The 23,482-nt window shown below is 40.3% G+C and overlaps 2 protein-coding genes across 2 annotated transcripts in view; one reads left to right on the top strand and one right to left on the bottom strand.

Moving 5' to 3' along the window:
* NUP153 (nucleoporin 153) overlaps positions 1-10,504 on the top strand; it is a 62,310-nt gene extending 51,806 nt beyond the window's left edge. The window contains exons 19-22 of the mRNA XM_065912285.1: positions 328-684; positions 1,332-1,604; positions 8,630-8,801; positions 9,117-10,504. Of these exons, the coding sequence (XP_065768357.1) occupies positions 328-684; positions 1,332-1,604; positions 8,630-8,801; positions 9,117-9,201 (887 nt within the window). The 3' untranslated portion in view covers positions 9,202-10,504. The remainder of the gene's footprint in view (positions 1-327; positions 685-1,331; positions 1,605-8,629; positions 8,802-9,116) is intronic.
* A 2,253-nt stretch (positions 10,505-12,757) lies between these two features.
* FAM8A1 (family with sequence similarity 8 member A1) lies at positions 12,758-22,171 on the bottom strand. Its single transcript, XM_065912309.1, has 5 exons — positions 21,342-22,171; positions 20,237-20,357; positions 18,352-18,475; positions 17,735-17,874; positions 12,758-16,121 (listed from the first exon to the last, which is right to left on the bottom strand). Exons 1-5 carry the CDS (start codon positions 22,063-22,065, stop codon positions 15,977-15,979), a joined length of 1,254 nt encoding a protein of 417 aa, XP_065768381.1. The 5' UTR covers positions 22,066-22,171; the 3' UTR covers positions 12,758-15,976.
* Positions 22,172-23,482: the final 1,311 nt, after the last annotated feature.

The following is a 23,482-nucleotide window of genomic DNA, read 5'->3' on the forward strand; positions in this document are numbered from 1 at the left end:
ACATAAATCTGCAGAATCAAATTTAGGAAAGTGTAACTATCTCCCGCTATCTGAATTTGCTGTCCAGGCCTGGTGTCCAGTGAGATTTGTATTTAAGGAGTATTTAAAAATACATGTATATTTTGCAAATACACATATATATTGTATATATATGAATATTTTTATGTTTGACTAAATCAAAACTTAAATTTCCATTCGATGAACTAATTTATATTAAAATCTTAATGATTCTATTTTCTAGTGGACTCTTAGATTTGGGGTAGGAAAAAATGCCTTCTGGTATTACTTGTTCTTAAAGAATTTTGTTTCTTAATCTCCATCTTACAGATCAAGGTACGGCCAAGCCAGTTTTTAGTTTCTTGAACAGCAGTTCCTCTAATTCAAGTGCACCAGCCACTTCAGCTGGTGGTGGCATATTTGGTAGTTCCACCTCGTCCTCCAGCGCGCCTGTGGCCGCCTTTGTGTTTGGACAGGCCAGCAACCCCGTGAGCAGCTCTGCGTTTGGAAACGCTGCCGAATCCAGTACTTCTCAGTCTTTGCTCTTCTCTCAAGAGAGCAAACCAGCAGCCACGTCAAGCACGGGCACAGCTGTCACCCCGTTTGTCTTTGGTCCAGGAGCCAGCAGTAACAGTACCGCACCCTCTGGCTTCAACTTTGGAGCTACAACCACATCTAGCTCTGCAGGTACGGTTTAAAAAGACAAAAACATGTTGTAGTCGGATTGGCTTTCATTATATGTAGATGAACTCTTAGCATATAATATCACAAGAACGCATGGCTGCGTTAGGCCACCTCTAGCTGGGATGTTGTAATTATTCAATGTGGAATGATGTACATTTTGAATTTAGTGTAATTAACTCTTGGAAGCAATTTTCTAATCTCATTAGGAGTGTAATCTTTAGTTTGTTCAAGGGTTTTTTTAAATGTTGTTAATAGCCAGACACTGAAGATTATTTTATTAGACGTTAGTCCTCTTTATGCGGTGGATACATGACCACATAATAGTCAGTATCTGCAGTATGTTGCTTTTCTGATAGGAGATCAGTCATCTTGTTAGATACTTAAAGACCTAAATATTTTTGGCTGCAAGATTAGGAGTCTTTGTTAATTGAAGTTTTTGTTTATGGATTCTGTATGGTTTTACTAAATAATGGTAGCAAGCATTGTATTTTCTTCATCAGTAATTCAAAACTTGTCCTGATAAGATCTGTTCAGCAAGGTAAGAGTCTGCAAAGAATCTTGATATGTGCATTTCAGCTTACAGACATTTCTTGAGGATTATTTCCTGTTTAGCCATCCGTGGTGATTTAAGTGTTTCTCTGGGTCTCTAGGATCCTCCTTTGTGTTTGGCACTGGACCTTCAGCACCATCTGCCAGTCCAGCGTTTGGTGCTAACCAGACCCCAACATTTGGACAAAGTCAAGGTGCCAGCCAGCCTCCCCCCGCAGGCTTTGGATCTATATCATCTTCGGGGGCATTATTTTCTGCTGGTTCTCAGCCTGCACCACCTACTTTTGGGACAGTGTCAAGCAGTGGACAGCCTCCTGTGTTTGGACAGCAGCCTAGTCAGTCTGCATTTGGCTCTGGAACAGCTCCTAATTCCAGTAAGTATCTAGTAATGGTGTAGTTTGTATCCCTACCTGAGTTTTGGATGTCTTCAGTATAATTTTTTTTTTCTTTGAATTTTGAAACCTTGCATGTCTCTTTTCTTTGGTCTCTTGTACTTGGCAGAATAGAGATGTGTATGTTTAGATTTACCTGTAAACAGCATTCCCAACCCTTTTCCCAACACAGTTAAGCACTCTTTTTCTTTTTAACAAAGGTGCAGGTTTTTAAAAAATGCTTTCTTTATTATGTATTTCTGTACTCGTTCCTGTACGTTTTGCTGAGCTGCATCTTCGTTGCGGCGCCCGGGCTTTCTCTGGGTGCCGTGAACAGAGGCTGCTCTGCGGCACGTGGCCTTCTCGCTGCAGCCGCTTCTCGGGCCGTGGAGCCCAGGCTCCGAAGTGCGGGCTCAGTTGCCCCGCGGCACAGAGTATCTTCCCAGACCAGGCATTGTGTCCCTGGCGTGGGCAGGTGGATTCTTAACCACTGGACCACCAGGGAAGTCCCTAGTTAAGCATTTTTAAGGCAGTAATTTGTTCATTTTCATCCCTGCAGAGTAAATCACTGTATGAATGTACCAGTTTATCTGTATCCTGTTGATGAAAGTTTGAGTTGTCCTTAGCTGTCAGGACACGCAGCTCTGCACAGTCCTCTATGTGCCCTGGGACACACATGCCTGTTTTCTTAGGGTTTATACCTGGAAAGGGGGTTGGATTGAAAGGCATGCGCCTTAGTACATCAAAAGATTATACACACTCTGATGGATTGTGCCAGTTCACCTCCTTCCAGCATTAAATGAAGATCCTCATATTTGGATCCTACTTGATTGCATTTTTTGTGAATTCTTTTTGTAATTTTTTTGTGCCCTTATACTAATTGGTTGTTTTGTTTTGCTTATTGATTTGTAGAAATTCTTTGTTTTGAATGTTAGTATTTTGTTAGCTAGTACATGTAGCAAAATTTCTCCTGTTGTATGACACATGATAATCATTTTAATCAGGATTTAATGATTCCCAACCCCCTCTAATACAAAACTGAAGAGTTTAGCTTTTTTTCACACAGCTAATGATGCCTTCAGGCCGAATAGAGTGATCCTGTGTGGTTAGATCATGATGCTAAATATGCAAACATTGTATGATGTACTGTGATTTTTCTTTCCTATACAACATTTTGTTTTTCCTAGCATCAGTGATTTCTTCTCATGGGTAATATTTTCTTCTCCCATTTGTACATAACTATTTTCAGTTTTTTCAAATACTTTGGCTATTTCTCAGTATCTGAAATTTTACCACATAATTTTTTTAAGTTTTTGTATTGGCTTTCATTCTTACCTTTTTATTGATCTCGTTGATGAGCAGTGTTGTGTAAGTGTACAGCACAGTGATCCACAATTGTTAAAGGTTATACTCCATTTGTAGTTATTGTAAAACACTGGCCATGTTCCCCGTGTTGTAGAGTATATCCTTGTGGCTTACTTTATGCAGAATAGTTTGTACCCCTTAACCTCTCGCCTGTCTTGCCTCTTTACCCCCTTTCTTCTCACCACTAACGACCAGAAGTTCTTCCTGTGTCTGTGAGCGTGTTGCCTTTTTGTTTTATTCACTGGTTTGTTATATTGTTTGGATTCCTCAGATAAATGATATCATACAATATTTGTCTTTCTCTGACTTATTTCACTTTGCATACTCCTTTCAAGCCTGTACATGTTGTTGTAAATAGCAAAATTTCATTCTTTTTGTGTGTGTGGTGGAATACTACTCGGCCACGAAAAAGCACATACACACTACATCTTCTTTATTCATTAACTTATTGATGGACACTTGAGTTGTTTCCTTATCTTGCTATAAACGTTGGTTGTGATGCATGTATTGTTTGGAATTAATATTTCGGGGTTTTTTTTCAGATATGTACCTGGGAGTAAAATTGCTGGGTCATACGCTAGCTCTATTTTTAGTTTTTTGAGAAAAACTGCCTTACTGTTTTGCAATAATTAGTGGCTGCACCAGTTTACATTCCCACCGACAGTGTATGAGGGTTCTCTCTTCTCTTTATCCTTGCCAACTTTTGTTATTTGTGTTCTTTTTGATGATAGCTATTCTTGCAGGTGTAAGGTGACACCTCATTGTGGTTTTAGTTTGCATTCCTCTGATGTTCAGCATCTTTTCATGTTCCTGTTGACCATCTGGATATCTTCTTCAGAAAAAATGTTTATTCAAGTCTTCTGCTCAGTTTTTATTGGGTGGTTTGTTTCATTGATATTGAGTTATGTGAGCTGTTCATATGTTTTGGATATAACCCCTTATTTATCATTTTATTAGCAAATATTTTCCCCCATTTTGATAGTTTCCTTTGCTGTGCAAAAGCTTTGCAGTCTAATTAGGTTCCATTTGTTTTGTTTTTGCTTTAGGAGACTGATCCAAAAAAAATATTGCTACAATTTCTGTCAGAGTTTTCTGTCTTTGTTTTCTTCAAGGAGTTTTATGGTTTCTGGTCTTACATTTAGGTTTATGTTTTTGTATATAGTGTGAGAAAACATTCTGATTTCACTTTTTTACAAGTAGCTATCTAGTTTTCCCAGCTCCACTTACTGGAGTGACTGTCTTTTCTCCCCTGTATATCCTGCCTCGTTTGTCACGTGCCGATGACCGTGTGTGGGTTTGTTCCGGGTCTCGGTGGTGCTCCCTTGATGTGCGTGTCTGTCTCCTGTGCCTGCGCCGTGTTGCTTTTATTCCTGTAGCTTTGTGGCCTCGTCTGAAGCCAGGGAGCCTGGCTCTTCCAGCTGTCTTCTTTTCTCAAGGGGGTTTGGCTCTGTGGGTTTTTTGTGTTTCCATACAAATTTAAAAATTATTAGAGACTTCCCTGGCAGTCCAATGGTTAAGACTTCACTTTGCAGTGCAGTGGGTGTGGATTCGATCCCTGGTTGGGGAGCTTAAATCCCATATGCCTTGCAGTCAAAAAACAAAGGATTAAGAAAAAAGAAGCAGTAATATTGTAACAAATTTGATAGAAACTTTAAAAATGGTCCATACTTTTAAAAATCTTTAAAATATTAGTTCTGTGAATGATGTTATGGGTATGGGTGTTTTGATAGGGGTTGCACTGACTCTGTAGATTGCTCTGTGTAGTGTGGCCCTTTTAACAATATTAGTTCTTCCGGTCCACAGAGTTAGTGTATCCTGCCCTCTGTGTTGTCTGCGGTTTCTTTCATCAGTATCTTACGGTTTTGTGAGTACAGATGTTTTACCTCCTCCTCCTTCTTCTGAAGTTGCTCAGTCGTGTCCGACTGTTTGCGATCCCATGGACTTAACAGTCCATGGAATTCCCCAGGCCAGAACACTGGAGTGTGGGTAGCCTTTCCCTTCTCCAGGGGATTTTCCTAACCCAGGGGATTGAACCCAGGTCTCCCGCATTGCAGGCGGATTCTTCACCAGCCGAGCCACCAGGGAAGCCCTGTGGCTTCTTTTACCTCCGTAGGTAGGTTTATTCTTAGGTGTTTTACTCTTTTTGATGTGATGATGAATGGGATTGTTTCCTTAATTTCTCTTTCTGATAGTTCATTACTAGTGTATAGAAATGCAGCAGATTTCTGTATGTAAATTTTGATTCTGCAACTTTACTTAGTTCACTGATGAGCTCTAGTAGTTTTCTGGTGGTGTCTTTAGGGTTTTCTCTGTATAGTATGTCATCTGCAAACAGTGACAGTTTCCCTTCTTCCTTTATAATTTGGATTCCTTTTATTTCCTTTTTTTCTCTGATTGACTTCTAAAACTATGTTGAATAAAAGTGGTGAGAGGCGGCATCCTTGTCCTGTTCCTGATCTTAGAGGAAATGCTTTCTCTCGAGTATGTTCGCAATGGGCTTGTCAGAATGGCCTTTATTATGTTAAGGTATGTTCCATCTATGCCCACTTTCTGGAGCGTTTTTAACATAAATTGATGTTGAATTTTGTCAAAAATATTTTCTATTGAGATCATATTATTTTATTCTTCAGTCTGTTGATGTCTGTCACATTGATTTGTGGATAGTGAACAATTATTGCATCTCTGGGTATCATGATATATACTTCTTTTAATGTATTTTTGGATTCAGTTTGCTAATACTTTGTTGAGGATTTTTGCATTGATGTTCATCACTGATACTGGCTTGTAATTCTATTTTCCTGTGATACCTTTGTCTGATTTTGGTGTCAAGGTGATGCTAGTCTTCATATATCTTTTAACCTACTCCTTCCAGCAGACATTCTAGCTCTGCCTAACTGTGGTCTTGAGGGCCTCTCTCTCTCTTTTAATTTTATCTATTTATTTGGCTGCATCAGGATCTTGGCTGTGGCACAAGCGATCTCTTCTTCCTGGGCATGGACTTTCTAGTTGCGGTGTGTGGGCTTAGGGGCCCCATGGCACAGTGGGGTCTTCCTTCCCAAACCTGCCTCCCCTGCGTTGCAAGTGGATTCTTCACTACTGGACCACCAGGGAAGTCCCCTTGGGGGGTCTCTTTTTAACCCTTCTAATGGAGAGTCCCTTTAGCTTCCTCTTAAAGGGATGTTTCCTGAGTGTCATATCTCTTTCCTCCTTACGCCCTTGTTTTGGGAGAATACATCTTCCCATGATTTCTTAAGGACACAAGGAAGAAAAGTTTGAGACCTTATATTTCTGGAAAGATCTTTATTCTGCCCCCGTGTTAGGGAAGATTTCGGTTGAATAAATGAATGGAAATTACATTTTTTTTTTAATGATTTGAGGGCATTTTCCCATTGTGGATGTTCTAGCTCCCAGAGTTGCTCTTGAAGTCTCTTTATTTTTGCTTTTGATATGTTTTTCTTTCTGGAGTATCATTAGAGTATTTTTTTGCCTCCAGTGTTCTGCCTATGAGAATGTTCCTTGGTCTGGATCCGTTTTTATCCTTGGATGATGTTAGGAAGGCAGTGTGTCCTATTTATTACAAGCTTCTTTCATGGGAATTTTCTTGAATTACTTCTTTGGAGATTTTGTGCCTCATTCTTTTTTATCTTCTATTTTTCTCCTTTTTCTCCCACTTTTTGTTGTATTTCCTGGGAAGATTTCCTCAATTTTGTCTTGAAACACACCTGTTGAGATTTTACTTCTGCATGTATTGCTTATTTTCTAAGTGGAAATTGTTTCGTGGATGTTCTTTTTTATATCCTTCTGCTTTTGCTTTAGAAGTGTTATCTGTGGATCTCTTGAGGATATTAACAATGAGGTTTTTGTTTTGTTTTTCCGTCTGATAGCTTTTGCTTAGTTTTCTCCAAATTGCTTTTCTTTATTACTGCTTCAGTCTTAGTGTTTCTTATGAAATACTTTCCTCAGATGTCTGGTGCTTCTTGCCTCTTACTCATAGAGTTTGGATTCTGTTTTTTTTAATTGTAGTAAGAATGTTTAACATGAATTGTATCTACTCATCAACAAAGGCACAGTGCAGTGTCGTTAACTGTAGGCACAGCGTCGTGAGAGAGTTCTAGAATCTGAGCATCTTGCATAACTGACACTTCACACCTGCTCTGAGCAGCACCTCCTCGTTTCTCCCACCCCCACCTCTCCCTGCCCCGTTCTTTCAGCTTGTGTGAATTTAGTTATTTCAGATTCCTCATAGAAGTGAACTCATGCATTATTTCACTTACGTCCTCCAGATGTGTCAATGTGTTTCTCAGGTTGCAAGATTAATATTCCATTTTATGTGGACACGTCATTTCCTTTATCTGTGCATCAGTCTGGGGATATTTGGGTTGTTTCTACTTGGATTATTGTGAATAATGTTGCAGTGAATAAGAGAGTCCAGATATCTTTTTGAGATCCTGGTTTCAAGTCTTTCAGGTAAATACCTAGAATGGGATTGCTAGATCATATGGTAGTTCTCTCTTTAACTTTTTGAGAAGCTTCCATACTGTTTTCCTTGGTGGCTGTGGCAATTTACATTTCCACCAGTGGTTCACAAGGGTTCACTTTTCTCCACATCCTTGCCAACAGTTGCTATTTCTTATCAATAGCCATTCTGAGAGATGATATCTCCTAGTGGTTTTGGTTTGCATTCCCCCTGATGATTAGTGAGGTCAAGCATCTTTTTTATATGTACCCATATGTTGTCTTTGGAGAAATGTCTGTTGAGGTTCTTTGCCCATTGGGCAGAGGGTTTAATTTGAATATCATCATAGGTTTATCTGACTGGCTTGTCCTCTTGCCAAGAGCTGAATGTTTGTATATTTAGGTTTCTCCTTTTAGACTATCACGTTCCCCAGAGAAGATTCTTCAAGTCTCCTGTCTGAAGGGCATAAACACTCCTGATTGCCCATGTTTGGGAAGCTGAGTCAGGGCAGAAGGCTGCAGTTCTCAGTATTCGTTGTACTCAGCCTACTCCTAGTGCTATTTTCAGTAGGTATCCTTGCCTCTGTGTGTCATGTGCCCCGGTCCAGAGACTAGAATTCTGTACTTAATCTAGGTATGGGAGGAGAGTTCTCATCCTGTTTGTTGGGGAGGGATTGATCTGGATATCTGCTTCTTAAACAGATACTCTGCCATCCTGCCTTTTTTTTTTTTCCCAGTCAGTCTTCATTCTCACTTTCAGAAGCACCTGGAACCTAACCCTTGTGGGTATGGTTAGCATACATGGAATGACTTCCGTGCTTTCTCTTGCTACTAGCTTAGTGTTTGGCTCCAGTCATGCTTCCAGCTTCTAAATTTTGTTCTGTCGTCTCTTTCTCTCCCTATCTTTGTAAAATTCCCCTTACTGTGATTTTAACATAATTTTTGAAAAAGGTAGAGCTTAGTATGTTGATTCCACAGTCTCAGTCAAAAGTCCACTTGACCCTTTTTCCCCTTGGTCATGGTGAGTTGGGTCACTTGTTGGAGGGTGTCAGGTATATATTTTGTCTGTAGAGAAGCTACTTAATTTTCTTTAAGTGACCATACGCGAACTTAACCCTTCACATGTTTTTCTATGTAAAAGTCAGAGTCATTACTAGAAAAATCGTCATTTTTACCTTAATGAAGTTTTTCTGCTTCAACTATTTCAGGTTCCGGTTTCCAATTTGGCAGCAGCAGTACTACAAATTTCAACTTCACCAACAACAATCCGCTGGGAGTGTTCACATTTGGTGCAAGTCCCAGCGCACCCGCGGCCTCAGCCCAGCCCTCTGGCTCAGGGGGTTTTCACTTTAGCCAGCCTTCAGCGGCGTTTACTGTGGGGTAAGAGAACTTTTTGTTGAGATGTGTGTGTGTGTGTGTGTTTAGAATCACCAAGGTGCAGTATAGCTGAGGTAACATCAAGTACGTTCTCCGTTAATTTACCATATTACAATCTTGGAGGATCATAACCCGAGAAGAAGAGCATGGGGTGGGGTGTGTGTGTGCGTGCGCGCGTATGTGTGTAGGTGTGGGGTGTAACAGAGGGTGCTTCCTTTAACACTGCTCCCCACCCCCCATCACCAGTCACACAGTGTTATGATTGTGAGATTTTTATGTGAGCATCATGTCACGTTACAGAGTTTTTATTTTTCACAGGTCAAATGGGAAAAACATGTTCCCTTCTTCTGGAACTTCAGTTCCTGGTCGAAAGATAAAGACTGCTGTTAGACGTAAGAAATAAAGGTCATGATGTGGTAGACACTGTTCTAACGGCTGGTGCCCTGCTTTCAGATACTGGATTGTACTATAATACTGGGTTATCTGAAGTCAGATCTGCCTAAGGACTTCTTTAATTTGGGAATTTTCCTCCTTTTTTCTTTATAGAAGCCCACCTTCACCTCTCCCACCCCCCTTTTAAAAAAAATAATAGCTAGACTGGTGACTGATTATTCAGCAAAATTATTTTATGATCCAGCAAATTATTCATTGATTTGGCCTAGGCTGGCAGAACCCAGGAATCGAGCCTGCCTGAAGAATGGCTTTGTATAGAACCTCTTCGTCTGCACCACCGTGCGCGTTGATATGCGTTTATGGAACGCATTGCAATTGTAATTATATCTGAGGAATTCTGTATAGATTAGAGGATGTTGAAATGAATGATTTCTATGCTGAGTTTGTGCTGGTGTATGTGTGAAGTGAGTGAGTTGGGTGTATCGTGCACTAAAATTTTCTGATAGAGGAAGCCTGATTAAAGAATGGTCCATGCTAAGGACTTGTTAGATCTAGTTCGTTCTACATTTAATAATTATATGCTATTTCTATATTGTCATTCTTCTGACTATCACCTGTCTTGCCTTTTTCATTATTTTATTATGAAACTTGTGTAAATACAATCTTGTTTCTGTACTTTTTTGGCATAACATAAATCTGTGAACTTGAAATTTTAATTTTGTGTTAGAAATTTTTTTTTGTTGTTTGTTTAGTCTTGTCTCAGATTTTATTATGTAAATCCCATTATTCAAAGTTGCCTAAATCCATTTGGAAATCTTTAAAAAAAAAAAAAAAATTGGGGATTCTTAAAATGAGTTTATTGGCTTTTCTGATCCAGTTTTTGTTTGGACCAAAAACCAGTATTGTACAAAGTATTAAGCATATATTTTTATATTTACTGAAATGGACTGTGGTGACTTTGGATAATAAGGAAAAGTTTAATATTAAAGCCATGTTTATTACAGTATAATTAACATGTTAAACCATGGGATAAATGCCATCAATAAAAAATTATGAAATATTTTTTGTTCTAGTGTTAAATTATAGTGAAGGTAAAAGTGTAAGTGGAAGGGAATCTTTTTATAGAAGTTAACAGTGGTCAGTTAGAAGAGAAATTCCAAAGAATACATTTACGTGATTTGGACAGCTCCTAAGTGAAAGGGAAATGTCTGAAGGTACACTCGCTGCATTTTGTCTGGTGCTAGGAATCATGCCTACTCTGCATATAAATTGCCATACCTTTTTAAAGTAGAAAATAAATGCAAACAACCATTTCTGTTTGTACTTGTATCTTCCTTCATAGGTGACTAGACAGTGTTTATTGATTGAATTTTTTGAGATACATACCCAAAGTAGCCCACAAAAACTTCAATGGTCCTTCTGTGCAATTTCTTTTGGGTGGTTTTATGGAATTTTTTTTTTTTTTTTAAAGAAGTAGATTTCTTTGTTCTTGCCCATAAAAGGGCTCTTTGGAGAACATTTGATAACTTTATTCTTCAATTTGAACATACAATTTTGTGGTGACTTATTTTATTGAACTTGTGGGTAGAGTCTAAAGTCAGTACTTTAAAATGTTTGAGCTTTTCTGTTTCCAAGTGAAATGATTTCTGTTATGGAAATGTCTTAGGCCATCATCAAGTGCTAGCTTCGGAGTAGGAATTTTCTATTTATAATTCTCAACTTATTAAATAATGAATGTTTGACATGAACCTGTTTGGGGGGCAAGAGATGATGGTGAATACTAATGGAGTAAATTGGAAACGTGTGGGGTGTTAATGGCTTAACTAAATTGCATGTTTGCTCAGTCTTAGTCATTGTTTTAGACCCATATATATGGATGGGGATATTAAGCTTTCTATTCTGGGAAAGGTTTTTCATTAAAAATGTACTAGAAATATCTCATTTTTTAAAGCTAGTAACCAAAAACCAAATAGGGTGAGTTATCTTTAAAAATGAAGTCTCCTTTCCCCCCAGAACTGAAATCTGTAGGGCTAGAGTTGTTTGTGACTTGGGACTTGTTTTTTCATCTCGACTGCTTTAACTCTCAGGCTGCACATGGCAGCTGTAGAATACACTCCTGGTAGCTAGTTCCAACCACAAATCTTTCCCTACTGAAGTCCAGGAGACGTATCTCTTCTTCAGACTGGTGCAGGCTGCAGACCCACACCCTGTGGCTGTAATAGCAGTCTTGGGTTCCATACACAGATGAAAGTCAAGTGCTGTTTGTGGAAGATGGGGAAACGTTATAGAAAGAAAATAGATAGCCCACTTTTCATGCTGGATCAATGAGGAACTGTTTTAAACTGAAAATAATCTGACAATAAGAAAGCCATATGCAGAAAGATTGAATGATCAGGTATGTTTATATAATTCAGTTGATTTGCAAGAGTCAGTTCTCAGTGAACGTGTATCAGTATGTTTGGTGGGGTGTGGCAAATGTATTTTCTGGGACCTATGCACCAGAGATTTCATGCACTCACTGAGTTCAGACAGTGTCCAAAAATCATTAAATAAGTGCCTGGAAGACTTGCGATGCCTGAGATCCAGGCATGCCACTTCTAAGGGGTAGGTTTTTGTTTTTTGGGGTTTTTTTTAAGTAATTTACAGTTTGAGGCGTTAAGAAAAAGTACAGCTCAGACAACTGAAGTGTAAGTCTTTAGCTAATATGTTATGAATTTCTCTTAGAATTACTCACATAATTAGGATTTTATTACTTGAGATAAAAGTGTTGGACTAATAATGTTAGCAATATATAACCAGTCCATGAACTTCCTGGTTTAACCTGGGGAAGAATTTATGGTTTAATTATAAAAGTATGTCAGGTGCTGGGCCTTGTCTAATGGAAACTAACAAACTTGGTATAGTAAAAGTGAGAAAAATGGAATGTGTTGGGTCTAGCTACATACAACAGCTTTATGTCAGAGCTTTCATTTCCTTTTCACGTGGGGCAACTTTTAGAAACTTAAGCTGACATCCACTATAGTTCCAGAGTGGAGTGGCTGGGTGCCTAACAGCACATTGTCTACGGGACTCAGACCACACTGTAGTTTAACTCCGTTTAAGTTTATCCTTTATTATCTTTTTATTTCTTGAGGAACCTGTTTTGTTTTTCTTGTATTTCTTGAGGATCCTGTCGATCTAGTTTTGTTGTAAATGTTTGAATAGGGAATGCTCATAAGACTGGAATAAGATTAAATTGCCCACCTCTTTGACTAGCTGTGACTGAATTCTTGTTCCTCATGTGTCATGTGGGTCTTCAATATCTTGCACGGTGACTAGAATGGTTAACAGCTTTTACAGAATGGACAGGATTAGTTTAACATCAAAAGCTTAGTCATCTACAGCTAACTTGAGTGACTTGCTAAAATAATATACCTCAAAGTGGATGATCTTTTTTTTTTTTTTTTTGGATAGACTTCTATTTCTGAAAGCACTCATCTCCTGAAGGCAGAGAATGCTAGAGCAGCTGTATTTGGAAGCAAGAGATTCTAGAGCAAACCTCAAAGAAACAGGCAAAACACAAAACCATTGATGACCAGGTATTTTATTGAGACAATAACAAAAAGTGGTGGCATATAAATTATTAAAAATAGAATGCTGAATTTTTATTTATTAGGCAGGCCATCAGATTACTGTTTGTGGGTCATACCATACTATAAATGAAACTGCAAGGAAACATGCCTACAGTTTGAGATGAATTTTACCCAGGCAAGTACATGTTGATAAATTTTGGCCTTTGGCATAGAGGGGTGAGAAGTGGCAAGTAATTGAAATACTTGCCAGATTTTAGGAATAATGCCATTATTTAGGAATATTCTTTAAAAGGAAGAACAGCCTGTTTTCATAGTGATAAAGTATAGAAGGAAAATATTTAATACCCATGCTCCCATCAAAAAGCCCTTTATCCCCAAGTAGCAAAAAGCAGTTTAATTTTTCAACTCCTGTCTTTGTTTTGCTGGAACTATTTATGCCTCCATGAAACACCCAGCAAGTTACTTAAGGGAAAAAAATCTTAAGAGTTGAAACGATTTTTATTGTCATTTGAAACAAACACTGAAGACGTTTATAAATTTAAACAAAACTGTCAAATGCTTTTTTTTTCAATCCTAAATATTTGGGAGAAACGAGGTGAGTGTTTAGGTAGAGAGCAGTAGCTCCTGGACCAGGGCCGCGCGAGCAGCACGGAAGGCGCTGGCTCTCGCGTCCAGACTCGGCAGCGCAGCTTGCTCGCCGCCTCGGCCCAGCGGGCGCTTGAGCGTCACTCTTGTCTCGAGGTCCTGGGCCACTCGGGCTGCTTTAGGAATGGGGAGATTTTCTAGATGCCTCAATTGTCTGCCTGTTTTGTGGTTTTATGTATGGTATGTTCACTGAAATCGTATTCTCAGCATGACTTCTAATTTTTGTCCCTTTATTATCTTGTAAAAGTGATGAATAGTATTTATACTATGAAGACAGCTTTCTGTTTGCCTTTTTAGGCTGTAGAGCTTCAGTATGAGGCTCTACACAGAAAAGTCAGCATTCCTATAAATGAAATATAGTAAAGTATACTGAAAATAGAGGGCTCCACCCCAAAAATCCTTCCCCATTTTGTCATTTATTTCCCCTCAAATTTGGGAATCCAAAATCTCCCTAAGTGCTGCATTCATAATCAGACTTGGATTTTCATGTAAAGGCAGACAGAATAATAATGTTTATTTTATAGGGCTACATAGTTTAACTTGAATCCTGAGATAGCTCTAAATGCATCTATATAGATATTAATCTGAATCACTTGTGTATAGCAGATGTGCAATATTTTAATGTATAAATCAAACTGGATTATGTATTTACTTTTGTTTTACTCTAAGTAAAAATAGCCCAGGTAGTTAACCATCCAATTATCTGAGAGGAAAGTATACATTAAAGATGAATTCCACAGTATGTAAGCGTACATTTCAACTCAAATTCCCAATCCAGGGCAAAGAGGTGTGTATATGCCAATAATGTATACACTACTAATTGGTTAAGTATGTAACCATTTATGTAACATTTCCTAATAATCTACTCTAAAAAAGTTAGTGGATGGTTTTGGTTTGTTTACTGTGAAGGGCCATAACACTTTATCTTCCCAGAAACGACAAGTGAATGATCTGTTTTAGTATTATAACACATTTAACTAATAGGCTTTCTGTGATGTTTTTCAAAATAATTTTATATTAAATTCATGGTTTATGAAATTTTACAATCAAAAGTATTAAGGACATTGTTACGGATCTATAAACAAACCAAAAATAATTTTAAATGTCAAAAAGACCCACTTTAGAAATTGATACAGTAATATAGCAATGTATTTATTATGACCAAAATAAAGCCTAGATTGATCCTAAAAGCACCTGAGATATGAACTGTTCAGTACAGCTTAGTGTTTTGGGGGGAAAAAATAGAGAAAATGCAGAAAATGCCTAAGAAAGACAACTTTTAGTTCAGATATATCTCAGCACAGCTAACTGGGCCATCTAACAAAAGCACGCACACACACAATTCAGCGACAGAAGAATAAAATAGCAACACATAGTATTACACATCTCCCTCAAAACATCATCCCTGACAGACTCCAAATGAGCTGGTGGCCCACAGAACCAAAGAACTTAGGACAATGGACATGCTACCCTTCCTTCTTAGAGAATAGTCCCTAATGGGAAAGTTGCTAAGTATTTCATAGGCTACTACTATTTATTTAATCATGAAATGCTAGTATTATTAAACTCCTTGATGTTTCAGAAGTTATGGAGTATAATAAAACTAATACTAGTATGTGAATATCCTGTATATAAAGAGAAGTTATACTCAGAACACTGAAAAGCACTAATACTTCATGCTGTGCACATACTGGGAATATTGTTTTACAGTAAATATGCCACAGTTTGGTAGGACTAACTTTTCCTCATATATTTATAGTTTGATTTAGGGCACGGAAAACATCTGCACATGAATTTCAATTTAAATTTACAGTGAAAATTTACTCCCCCACACCCACCCCATTAAAAGCAATCACTAACTTACCTTTTTCTTAAAAAAAATAAGATCGCAATATGACTTAATACTTTTTCATCATGCAATACGTATCCTGAAATACATGTGTAGGCATTAGGAATAGCTGTGAAGTCCTCACTCCTGCGGTAAACTGCAGTACAGGTGTTAACATTTCGGATCAGGGAACTGCCCGGCTGGCCTCAACCTTCCCCTTCTCTTGTAGCTAACTCACCGCCTCCTGCGATGGGAGCTAAGTAGATTATGAAGTGTGTCCCCACTCCCTCCCCCCAAAAATCAAAGACGAAAGTTTCCTTAAGACATGTTAACTAAAAGATGAATGTGTTTACAAAACACAACTGGACGTTTTCCATCATTTTGGGATAAACCAAAATAACTTTTTAAAGTTTCATTTGGAGATTTCAAAGCTGAAAGTGCATTCAGCAAATTCTAATACCTTAGATCTTAAGTATATACTGTCTCTGTTGTTGATGTCGACACCACTTGCCTTCTGTTCAATATAAAAATTTTAACACTTGGACTTAATAGGTTTTTCTTCTGGAAAGTTCTTTGGCATTCAGGTAACATCAATACTTTCAGCATAGTCACTTGCATCACACTGGATCGACTGCTTTAATTTCTAAATCAGTTAATGTAACCCAGGGACACTGATGGCCTTGACACATAATTTAGTCTTGTCATTGAAGAGAATACGGAATTCATGGCTTTTTGGGGCATCATCTGACCCCGTTTCTTTTCACTACGATGGTTCCTGCTACAATGTCATAGGCTGTTCGATTATGCTGAAAAAACAGCAGTGTGATGAAAGCAGGGAAAAAAGAAGCAATAGAAAAATTCTTGATCAAAGCTCGTATAGTGGACCTATTAAAGCAAAAAAAAAAAATCAGATAAAGTTATATACCAACTACATATAGATTAGTAGACTGTCAAGTTCAGAATGTATTTAAAACGTTCAAAGTATAATTGAGAGTTTTAACCTTTTATATCTAAATTACTTTCAAGTAGCATTATATTATGATCAAACCACCTGGGCCATTTCTAAAGACTTCATAACATAAAATTAGACTTTTAGAACTTTCACATGAAAAGCAATAATGTCTTAGAATGTCAATTAAAAAGTTTAGAGTATTTTCTAGTATTTTGCCAAAAGAACAGAGTAACTTCCCTTTACCCACCTTTTCTATGGTCACTCATTACTTTTAATATCTTGATTTTCTGTATGTTTTCACTATCTTCTAAACTGTGTAGGTTTAGTACAGTCCCATTTTCTACCTTCTATGAAGAGCACCAGCATTTCAAAGTACTGTATTGGTTTATCAGCTCTCTTCTTTCTTTAGGGGGTCCTGTGGTTTATTTTGGCTGTGCTGTGGGAATCTTAGTTCCCTGACCAGGAATTCTACCTGCACCACGCCCCCTGCAGAAGTGAGAAGTCTCAACCACTGGACCACCACAGAAGTCCCTGTTGTCCTGTGATTGAGGAAAGCTTTAAAAAGCTTTCAACAGGAGCTTAGAATGGGGAATTATTCTACTGTCATTAGAGTTTTGCCTTTTAGTGCACTGAACCGTTACAGAATAGCACAACAGCTGAATGTGGGCTCTGAATCCAGACTGACTTAGTTTTAGGTTCATTTTCTACCGACTATTAGTTGTGTCCATGGCTGTAATAAGAGGATAATAGTACCATCTTATAAGGCTGTTAGGATTAAGTTAGTGAATACACATGCAGTTTTTAAAAACAGTGCCTGGTTTACAAGGTGTTCAACAAATATTAGCAAATATTGATTCTCAGTAAAAGGAGTAGTCCAAGATTAGAATCACAAAAATAAGGAAATTTTGAAGCTGTCAACAAACCCCAGGCTTCTTCTAAAGTCTCTTGTTTATATTTCTTTATATAACCATCTAACTCTGAATCATTCTGGCAGCAATTCCAGTCATAACCTTGTTTTGCTCAGCTGATTACCATCTACTCACCTCCACAACTTCCATTATCACTATCTGTACACCTTACCCAGAGCTAGATGCCAACAGCTAGTCATGAATACTTTGAGTATTACAACCTCTTTCTTTTAAGAGCAGGAGCATGTCAAAACTCCCATTGCCTATTTAAGATGGGGTACTGACAGCTGTTACCACCAAAAGGAAGCTTCAAGGCAGCAGTTAACTAAACTCCATAACTAGAGATCTAGAGGATACAAACAAAGCTAGGCCCGGAGCACTGATACACCGAGCACCACACCCCAATCCTCTCATGACTGTGGCCTTCACTTCATAAAATGCTTACCCCTGAAGATGTGTATACTGAAAAGGAGTCAATCAGTGTTACTGAAAAACATTCAAACTTTGTTTTAAACTTAAGCCTATTATATGCCATGAAGAACCAACATCCTAAAAATACTTTTTCGTAAGTCACATCATTTGATAACTTTTAAGTACGGTAATTCATAAGTATGTAGTAGATTAAGAAAAGAACTTACGTTGTAATGCTAACATTTGAGGACGGAATCACTAAAACCCGACTTGGTGCAATAAGCACTGATGTGTCACATGTCACAACTCGAAGTCCTAGCAGGAACTTCCCTGGGGTAGCTCCACCTGCTCCCCAAATGCAAATTATCTAAGGAAAGAAGGACAGTTGTAAAACAGTTTACTGGCTCAACTATACCTGTATTTTCCTGCCATGTGATTCACATTTTAACATTTTCAAGTTGGAAGAATTCCATAGAAATACTTAAAGTTTAATCTTTTAATGCATTTCTGTAGGTCTCTAATATCCTCAAATACCACAAGATGTCTATTGCAGTTATTTCTCTATGAGCCATTACATTTTCTTAGCAAGTTGGTTCTATGGAAAAACACATTATACGTTCCACAACCAACTTAAAATATTTTTGGACAAACGACTGAAATGTATTACCAAGAAATTGTACAATTTCTCCGCTCAGAAAATTTTAACTTGAAAAGGTACTATCTTAAAATTTAGAAAAAAGACATTTGACAAATACATGATTAAAAATCTCCATTACAATATTTCTGTCTTGGGTTGATAATCTAAAATTATATTGTTAAATATTTGCTGAAGTCAGTAGCTTACCTCATAGAAACAAACTAATAATCTGTATATAAGTGCCACAACCATCATTTTCTGCAAGTCTTCCATTGATGTGTCTTCATCTATTTCTTCTATTATGTAATGCATAGCAAACTTAGAGATATCCCTACAAAAAACAGTTTTGGGTTATAGAGAATGTGTTACCAGAGCAGTTGCATTGGTATTTTGTCATCAGTGTAAGCCATAAACTCTAATTGAAGTCACAAACTAATCTTTAGGTTTCTAATCATCTAGTTTGACAAAACATTATCTTATTCAACAAATAAGTAGCACTACCATGAGTAAGGGTTGTACGAGTTCTGGGGATAAAGTGGAGAGTGAGTGAAGTGGGAAAAGGGCATCACAGAGAAGCACTGAGTAGTACCTGGACACACATGCCAGGAACACATCTTAGTGGAGGCTTCGAAAAAATGACACTTAAGTTGAGATCTGAAGGATGAAGAGAAGTTGGCCCGCCTAGGGGAAACATTTGAGAGAGCGGGACTAATGGGAGAAAGACTTGAGTAATGACAGAAGCTGTAGGCAGTTCAGTATGGCTCAAATATTGTCTGAGAAGTGACTGATTAAGAAATAAGGCATACATGCTCAGTCATGTGCAAGTCTGTGACCCTTCAGACTGTAGCCCGTCAGGCTCCTCTGTCCATGGGATTTTTCAGGCAAGAATACTGGAGTGGGCTGCCATGTCCTCCTCCAGAGGATCTTCCCGACCCAGGGACTGAATCCGCATGTCCTGCATTACAGGCAGATTCTTTACTGCTGAGCCACCAGGGAAGGGAGTTTAAGAAACAAGGGTATCTGTTAAAACATGAAGATATTAAGACTTATGATGGCAATGAGAAACTACTGAAGGATTTTAAGGCAGCAGAGTGGCAGAATCAGAATTTATGAGATTAAATATAAGACAGGAGATGGTAAACTGAGATATCGGTTAGAAGACTTGTGTTACAATCCAAGCAAGTGATGATGTGACTGGGACTAGGGAGAAGCACTGATGATGAAAACTGAAATCCTGACAGAAAGGAGTTGGTACTTGACTGAATGTGTAGGGGCTAAGGGAGGGAGAGAGATAATCATGGTAACCATTCAGGTTTCCTGACAAAGGCCCTCAAATTGAACCACCAGGGTCTGAACTTAATACTCTTTATTTTTTTAAATTTACCTTTGTAAATTCTGGGCTTAACCTTTGTAAGTCCAAATTTCAATCTCTATAAAATGGAGGTATTAATCTCACTTACTAGTGGTAGCAAGAGCATGAGTCCATACAGGGACCCCCTGGTGTCCAGTGGAATCCATGCTTTCACTGAAGGTGGTGCGGGTTACCCCACAGGCTGCGGGGTGTGGCCAAAAAAAAAAGTCCATACAAAGCCCAGGAGGTAGAAAGTGCTTACCAAGTGATAACTGCTACTATGACTATTATTCTGAAAGGAAGACTATTCAAATAAATGGCTCACTTTGCAATTCATTTAGAACTTGCCTGATGTATACAGGCAGCCCCATTTGGAAATGGCATCTAGCTAATTATTAACAGTTTATGCCTTTGTCTTTAGGGTACTCCACTCTGAAAACAGTTATAAGAGAAAAATTTGTACCTACCCTAAGAAAATAGTGAATAAAATCAAACCAGGGTTGGAGATAGCTTTTACCTACTTTTATAGGTGAAATTCTCCCACATCTTGCAGGGTTTATTGTTTTTCTCTTTTGTAGTTATTTCTTAAAACCAATAAGAAAGTAAATCTGACAAAGTTCCTATAAAGAAATTGTTGACCCTGGCAAACAAGTTACCCAATCACTGGCAAGCATGGGAAAAAAAAGCAAGACCTCTAGATCAGTAGATGTTAAAACCTTTCTGCAAGTGGCCTTAACTTACTTTATTCCACTCAGGTGCATAATGCTTAAGACAATGGTCGCTTTTATAAAGAAGAGAATAAAGAAATCCACCATCTCTGCCATAAATCTGTGGGCCAAGGATGGAATAACATACTCTCTGCCTGTAAATTTAAAAAAAAAAAGTTAGGAAAGCTAATCGTTCCCTTGGAACCCAACCTAGGCAATGGAGAATGTAAAGTCAAGGTACAACTTACTGATAAAAAATTTTTATAACCTTGAAACAATTACAGGTATTGACTTCAATAGGGCATGTTATTAAAACACAGCAATGCTACTTCATAGCAATTTAAAGCTGTTTTTACCCCCTTAATGTTTAAAAGTTATTTCACAGGTAAATTTCATCATTTAAAGTACTCAGTACATTTCACCAGGGGTTCAAATGAGAACCCAGGTAATTACAAGCCTATGGCAGAAAATTAAACCCTGTGCGGCTCACCTTACCCCCTACTCATTTGTCCCGCTTTCTATGTATTTAACAAATTCAGTGATTAATAAGCTGCCATCCTAAATTCTGGATCAAATTCAGGCAACTAGGTCATGTCCCATATTATCTGAATAAAACAAAAATAATAAACTAAAAGGTGTCAATAATTCAAAACATTCTAATATCCATACAGAAGTAAAAAGACTATACAGACAATATACAGGATTAAGCCAAGGTTCATAATTCCATTTGAATTCATGAAAATCTCCTCTAATATCCGTCAGTTCCATTGTCGCTAATTCATAAAAGTTATAAACTATAAATCTATTATTACCGGCCAACACCTCCTCTCCCCCCAAACCGGCTTTACCATCTGAGAATTAAGCTCTGGGTCTCAGTCCAGAACGTGGAGAGCAAGGTAGCAGCAAGTGGTCTGAGGAGCAAACATTTCTTTACATTTGGAAGCGACTAGTCCGGGGAGTAAGGGAATGGATCCGGAGCGCCAGGTCTAAAGAGGAAACGGGCCTCGCTGGACACCCTGGGAACTGAGACGCGGAGAAACTACGGCGAACGGCGGCAGCACCAGCGACAAGCGCAGGGAAGAGCCTGCGGGCTCCCGCCCCTACCCCCACCCCAGCACGTGCCCCGAAGAGCCTCTCACCTGCCTGCCGCCCCGTCTCGCTCGGGGCTCGCGAAGCGGCGGCCGGTCCCACCCTCGTGGCCGCGGCTGCGCGGACCGGCGGCTGCAGGTGAGGGGCGCGGGCTGCCGGGCCGGCGACCGGAGCCGGAGTGGTGATGCCGGCGGGCGCCCCCGGCTCGGGCCCGGCTGCCGCGGCGCTTAGGAAGTAGAAGGGGTTGTAATAGCCCAGCTGGAGGGGCGGCGGGGCGGCTGCCGGGGGAGCGGCCACGGCTCCGGCGGCCGGGAGGTAGCTGGGCGCAGGCGGCTGGGGGCTGCAGTAGGCTGGGAAGGCGGCCAGGCCGCTGTGCCAGGTGAGGTAGCCGCAGTAGGACTGCCATAGCCACTCGTGCACCTGCCGGGAGTATTCGCGGGCGCTCAGCCGCGCCGGCTTCTCCGGCGGGGCCGCGGCCTCGGACGCCTCACAGCTTGCCGGCTCCTGCAGCCCCGCGCCGAAGCCAGAGTCGGAGCCGGAGGCCGCCTCCCCGCGATTCTCGAGCTCGCGCGGCGGCTCCGATTCCTTAGCCGCGGCCGCGAGGCCCGAGGCTGGGGGCCGGCCCGGGGCCTGGGGTTCGGCCTGTGGGCCGTCCCGGGACAGTGGGGCGGCGGCGGCAGGAAGGCCTCTTAGGGAAGGAACGGACTCCTGGTTCCCTCCGCCGTCGTCCTGCCCGGGAGGACGGCCTCTGGCTTCCTCTCGCCCCTCCGCCATTGTCGCCTCAGCGGCACCCTCGGCGGCCCTGTCACTGCGCCGTCTCCCTTCCCTACTGGCCCCTCCCCAGCGGCCCGGTGGCCACCGCAGCAGCCGCAGGCGTCAACAATCCGCCACCGGAAGCGGAAACCCCGCCCCCGTGGACGTCGCCGGGGCGGAGCGGAGCAAGGAGGCGGGGCGTGGAATAGGCCTTGGAGCTGCCGAGCCGGTTATAGTTGTCTGGGGGCTACTCAGCTGGACGCCCTGGGCTTATCGCTAGTTCCGCTCAACCCCTCCGCGCCCCCTCCCCCCCCCCCCCCACACACACCTCTTGCGGTTTTTAACGAAGTTGAAGGCCCAAGGCTTCTCCAGATAGTCTCACGGGTTGTAGACTCCGGCTGCCCCTGGAGGAACAGCTGATGGAGGAGGAGGAGTTCAGAGAGAGGTCCCGGGGGTCAGCGCTGCCTTTTCTGTTTGCAGCCGCGACAGTTTTGGTCTCTAAGCACAGGACGTGTTAGTTATTTCCGCCTGCATTCATTCCAGTTAACTGGTCCCCTCACCCATTTGTACTCAAGGTGATACAAGGCATATCCTCAGAGGTTAAGAAATTAACAACCAAACTGAGACCTATCAAGGTGGTATGGCTCAGCTGCAGCGATCTTGATTGTAAGAGAAAAGGGGTTATGTTGATTTAAGAGCTAGATTCTGTCCTTGTCCTGGAGCTAATCTGAGTCTGCAATATCTTACTTTCCACTGCTGCAGACACAAGCCTGCCTCAGCAAAACTGTACCTTTTCTCAGACTCGTTGTCTCAACCTTTGGCGCCTGCCCTTTATTTTCTGTTCAGGAAAGGCCTTGTTCATATCTCAGGGCTTTGGAACCTCCTCTGAGTACCATAGCCCAGGCATGATTTCCCCTTCCTCTGAACTATATTTAGCACCTTAACGTATTTACATTTTAGTATGCCTTCCAAAGTCCTTAAGTTGGTTAAGTGATAGGCATATATCTTTGTATCCCCTGTCCCACACAGGAAGGAGATCCACAGGGGCCAGGTACTGTGGGTATAGTTGTCAACATGATGAATCCCAGAATCATTCTTGACTCTGCTCTGGGAAATGAAAGTAAAAGGCTTAACTTTTGCCCTTAAGAAGCTAATGGATAGGCTAAAGGGAAAGACTTTCATGAAGCACTGGGAGACCTATTTAAGACAATACCAATATAGAGTGTATCCAAAACAAGGGAAAGATCGTGGTGGCCTATAGCTAGGTTTATTCTTACAAATGTGGTTTTAAAAATCAACTTTCCAGGTGGTCCAGTGGTTAAGAATCCACCTGCCAATGGAGAGGACACAGGTTTGATCCCTGCTCTGGGAAGATCCGCCATTCCTTGGGGCAACTATGCCTGTAAACCCCAAATGCTGAAGCGTACGCTTAGAGCTG

The sequence above is a fragment of the Muntiacus reevesi genome, chromosome 20 (genome assembly GCF_963930625.1).
Source record: "Muntiacus reevesi chromosome 20, mMunRee1.1, whole genome shotgun sequence".
Lineage (NCBI taxonomy): Eukaryota > Metazoa > Chordata > Mammalia > Artiodactyla > Cervidae > Muntiacus > Muntiacus reevesi.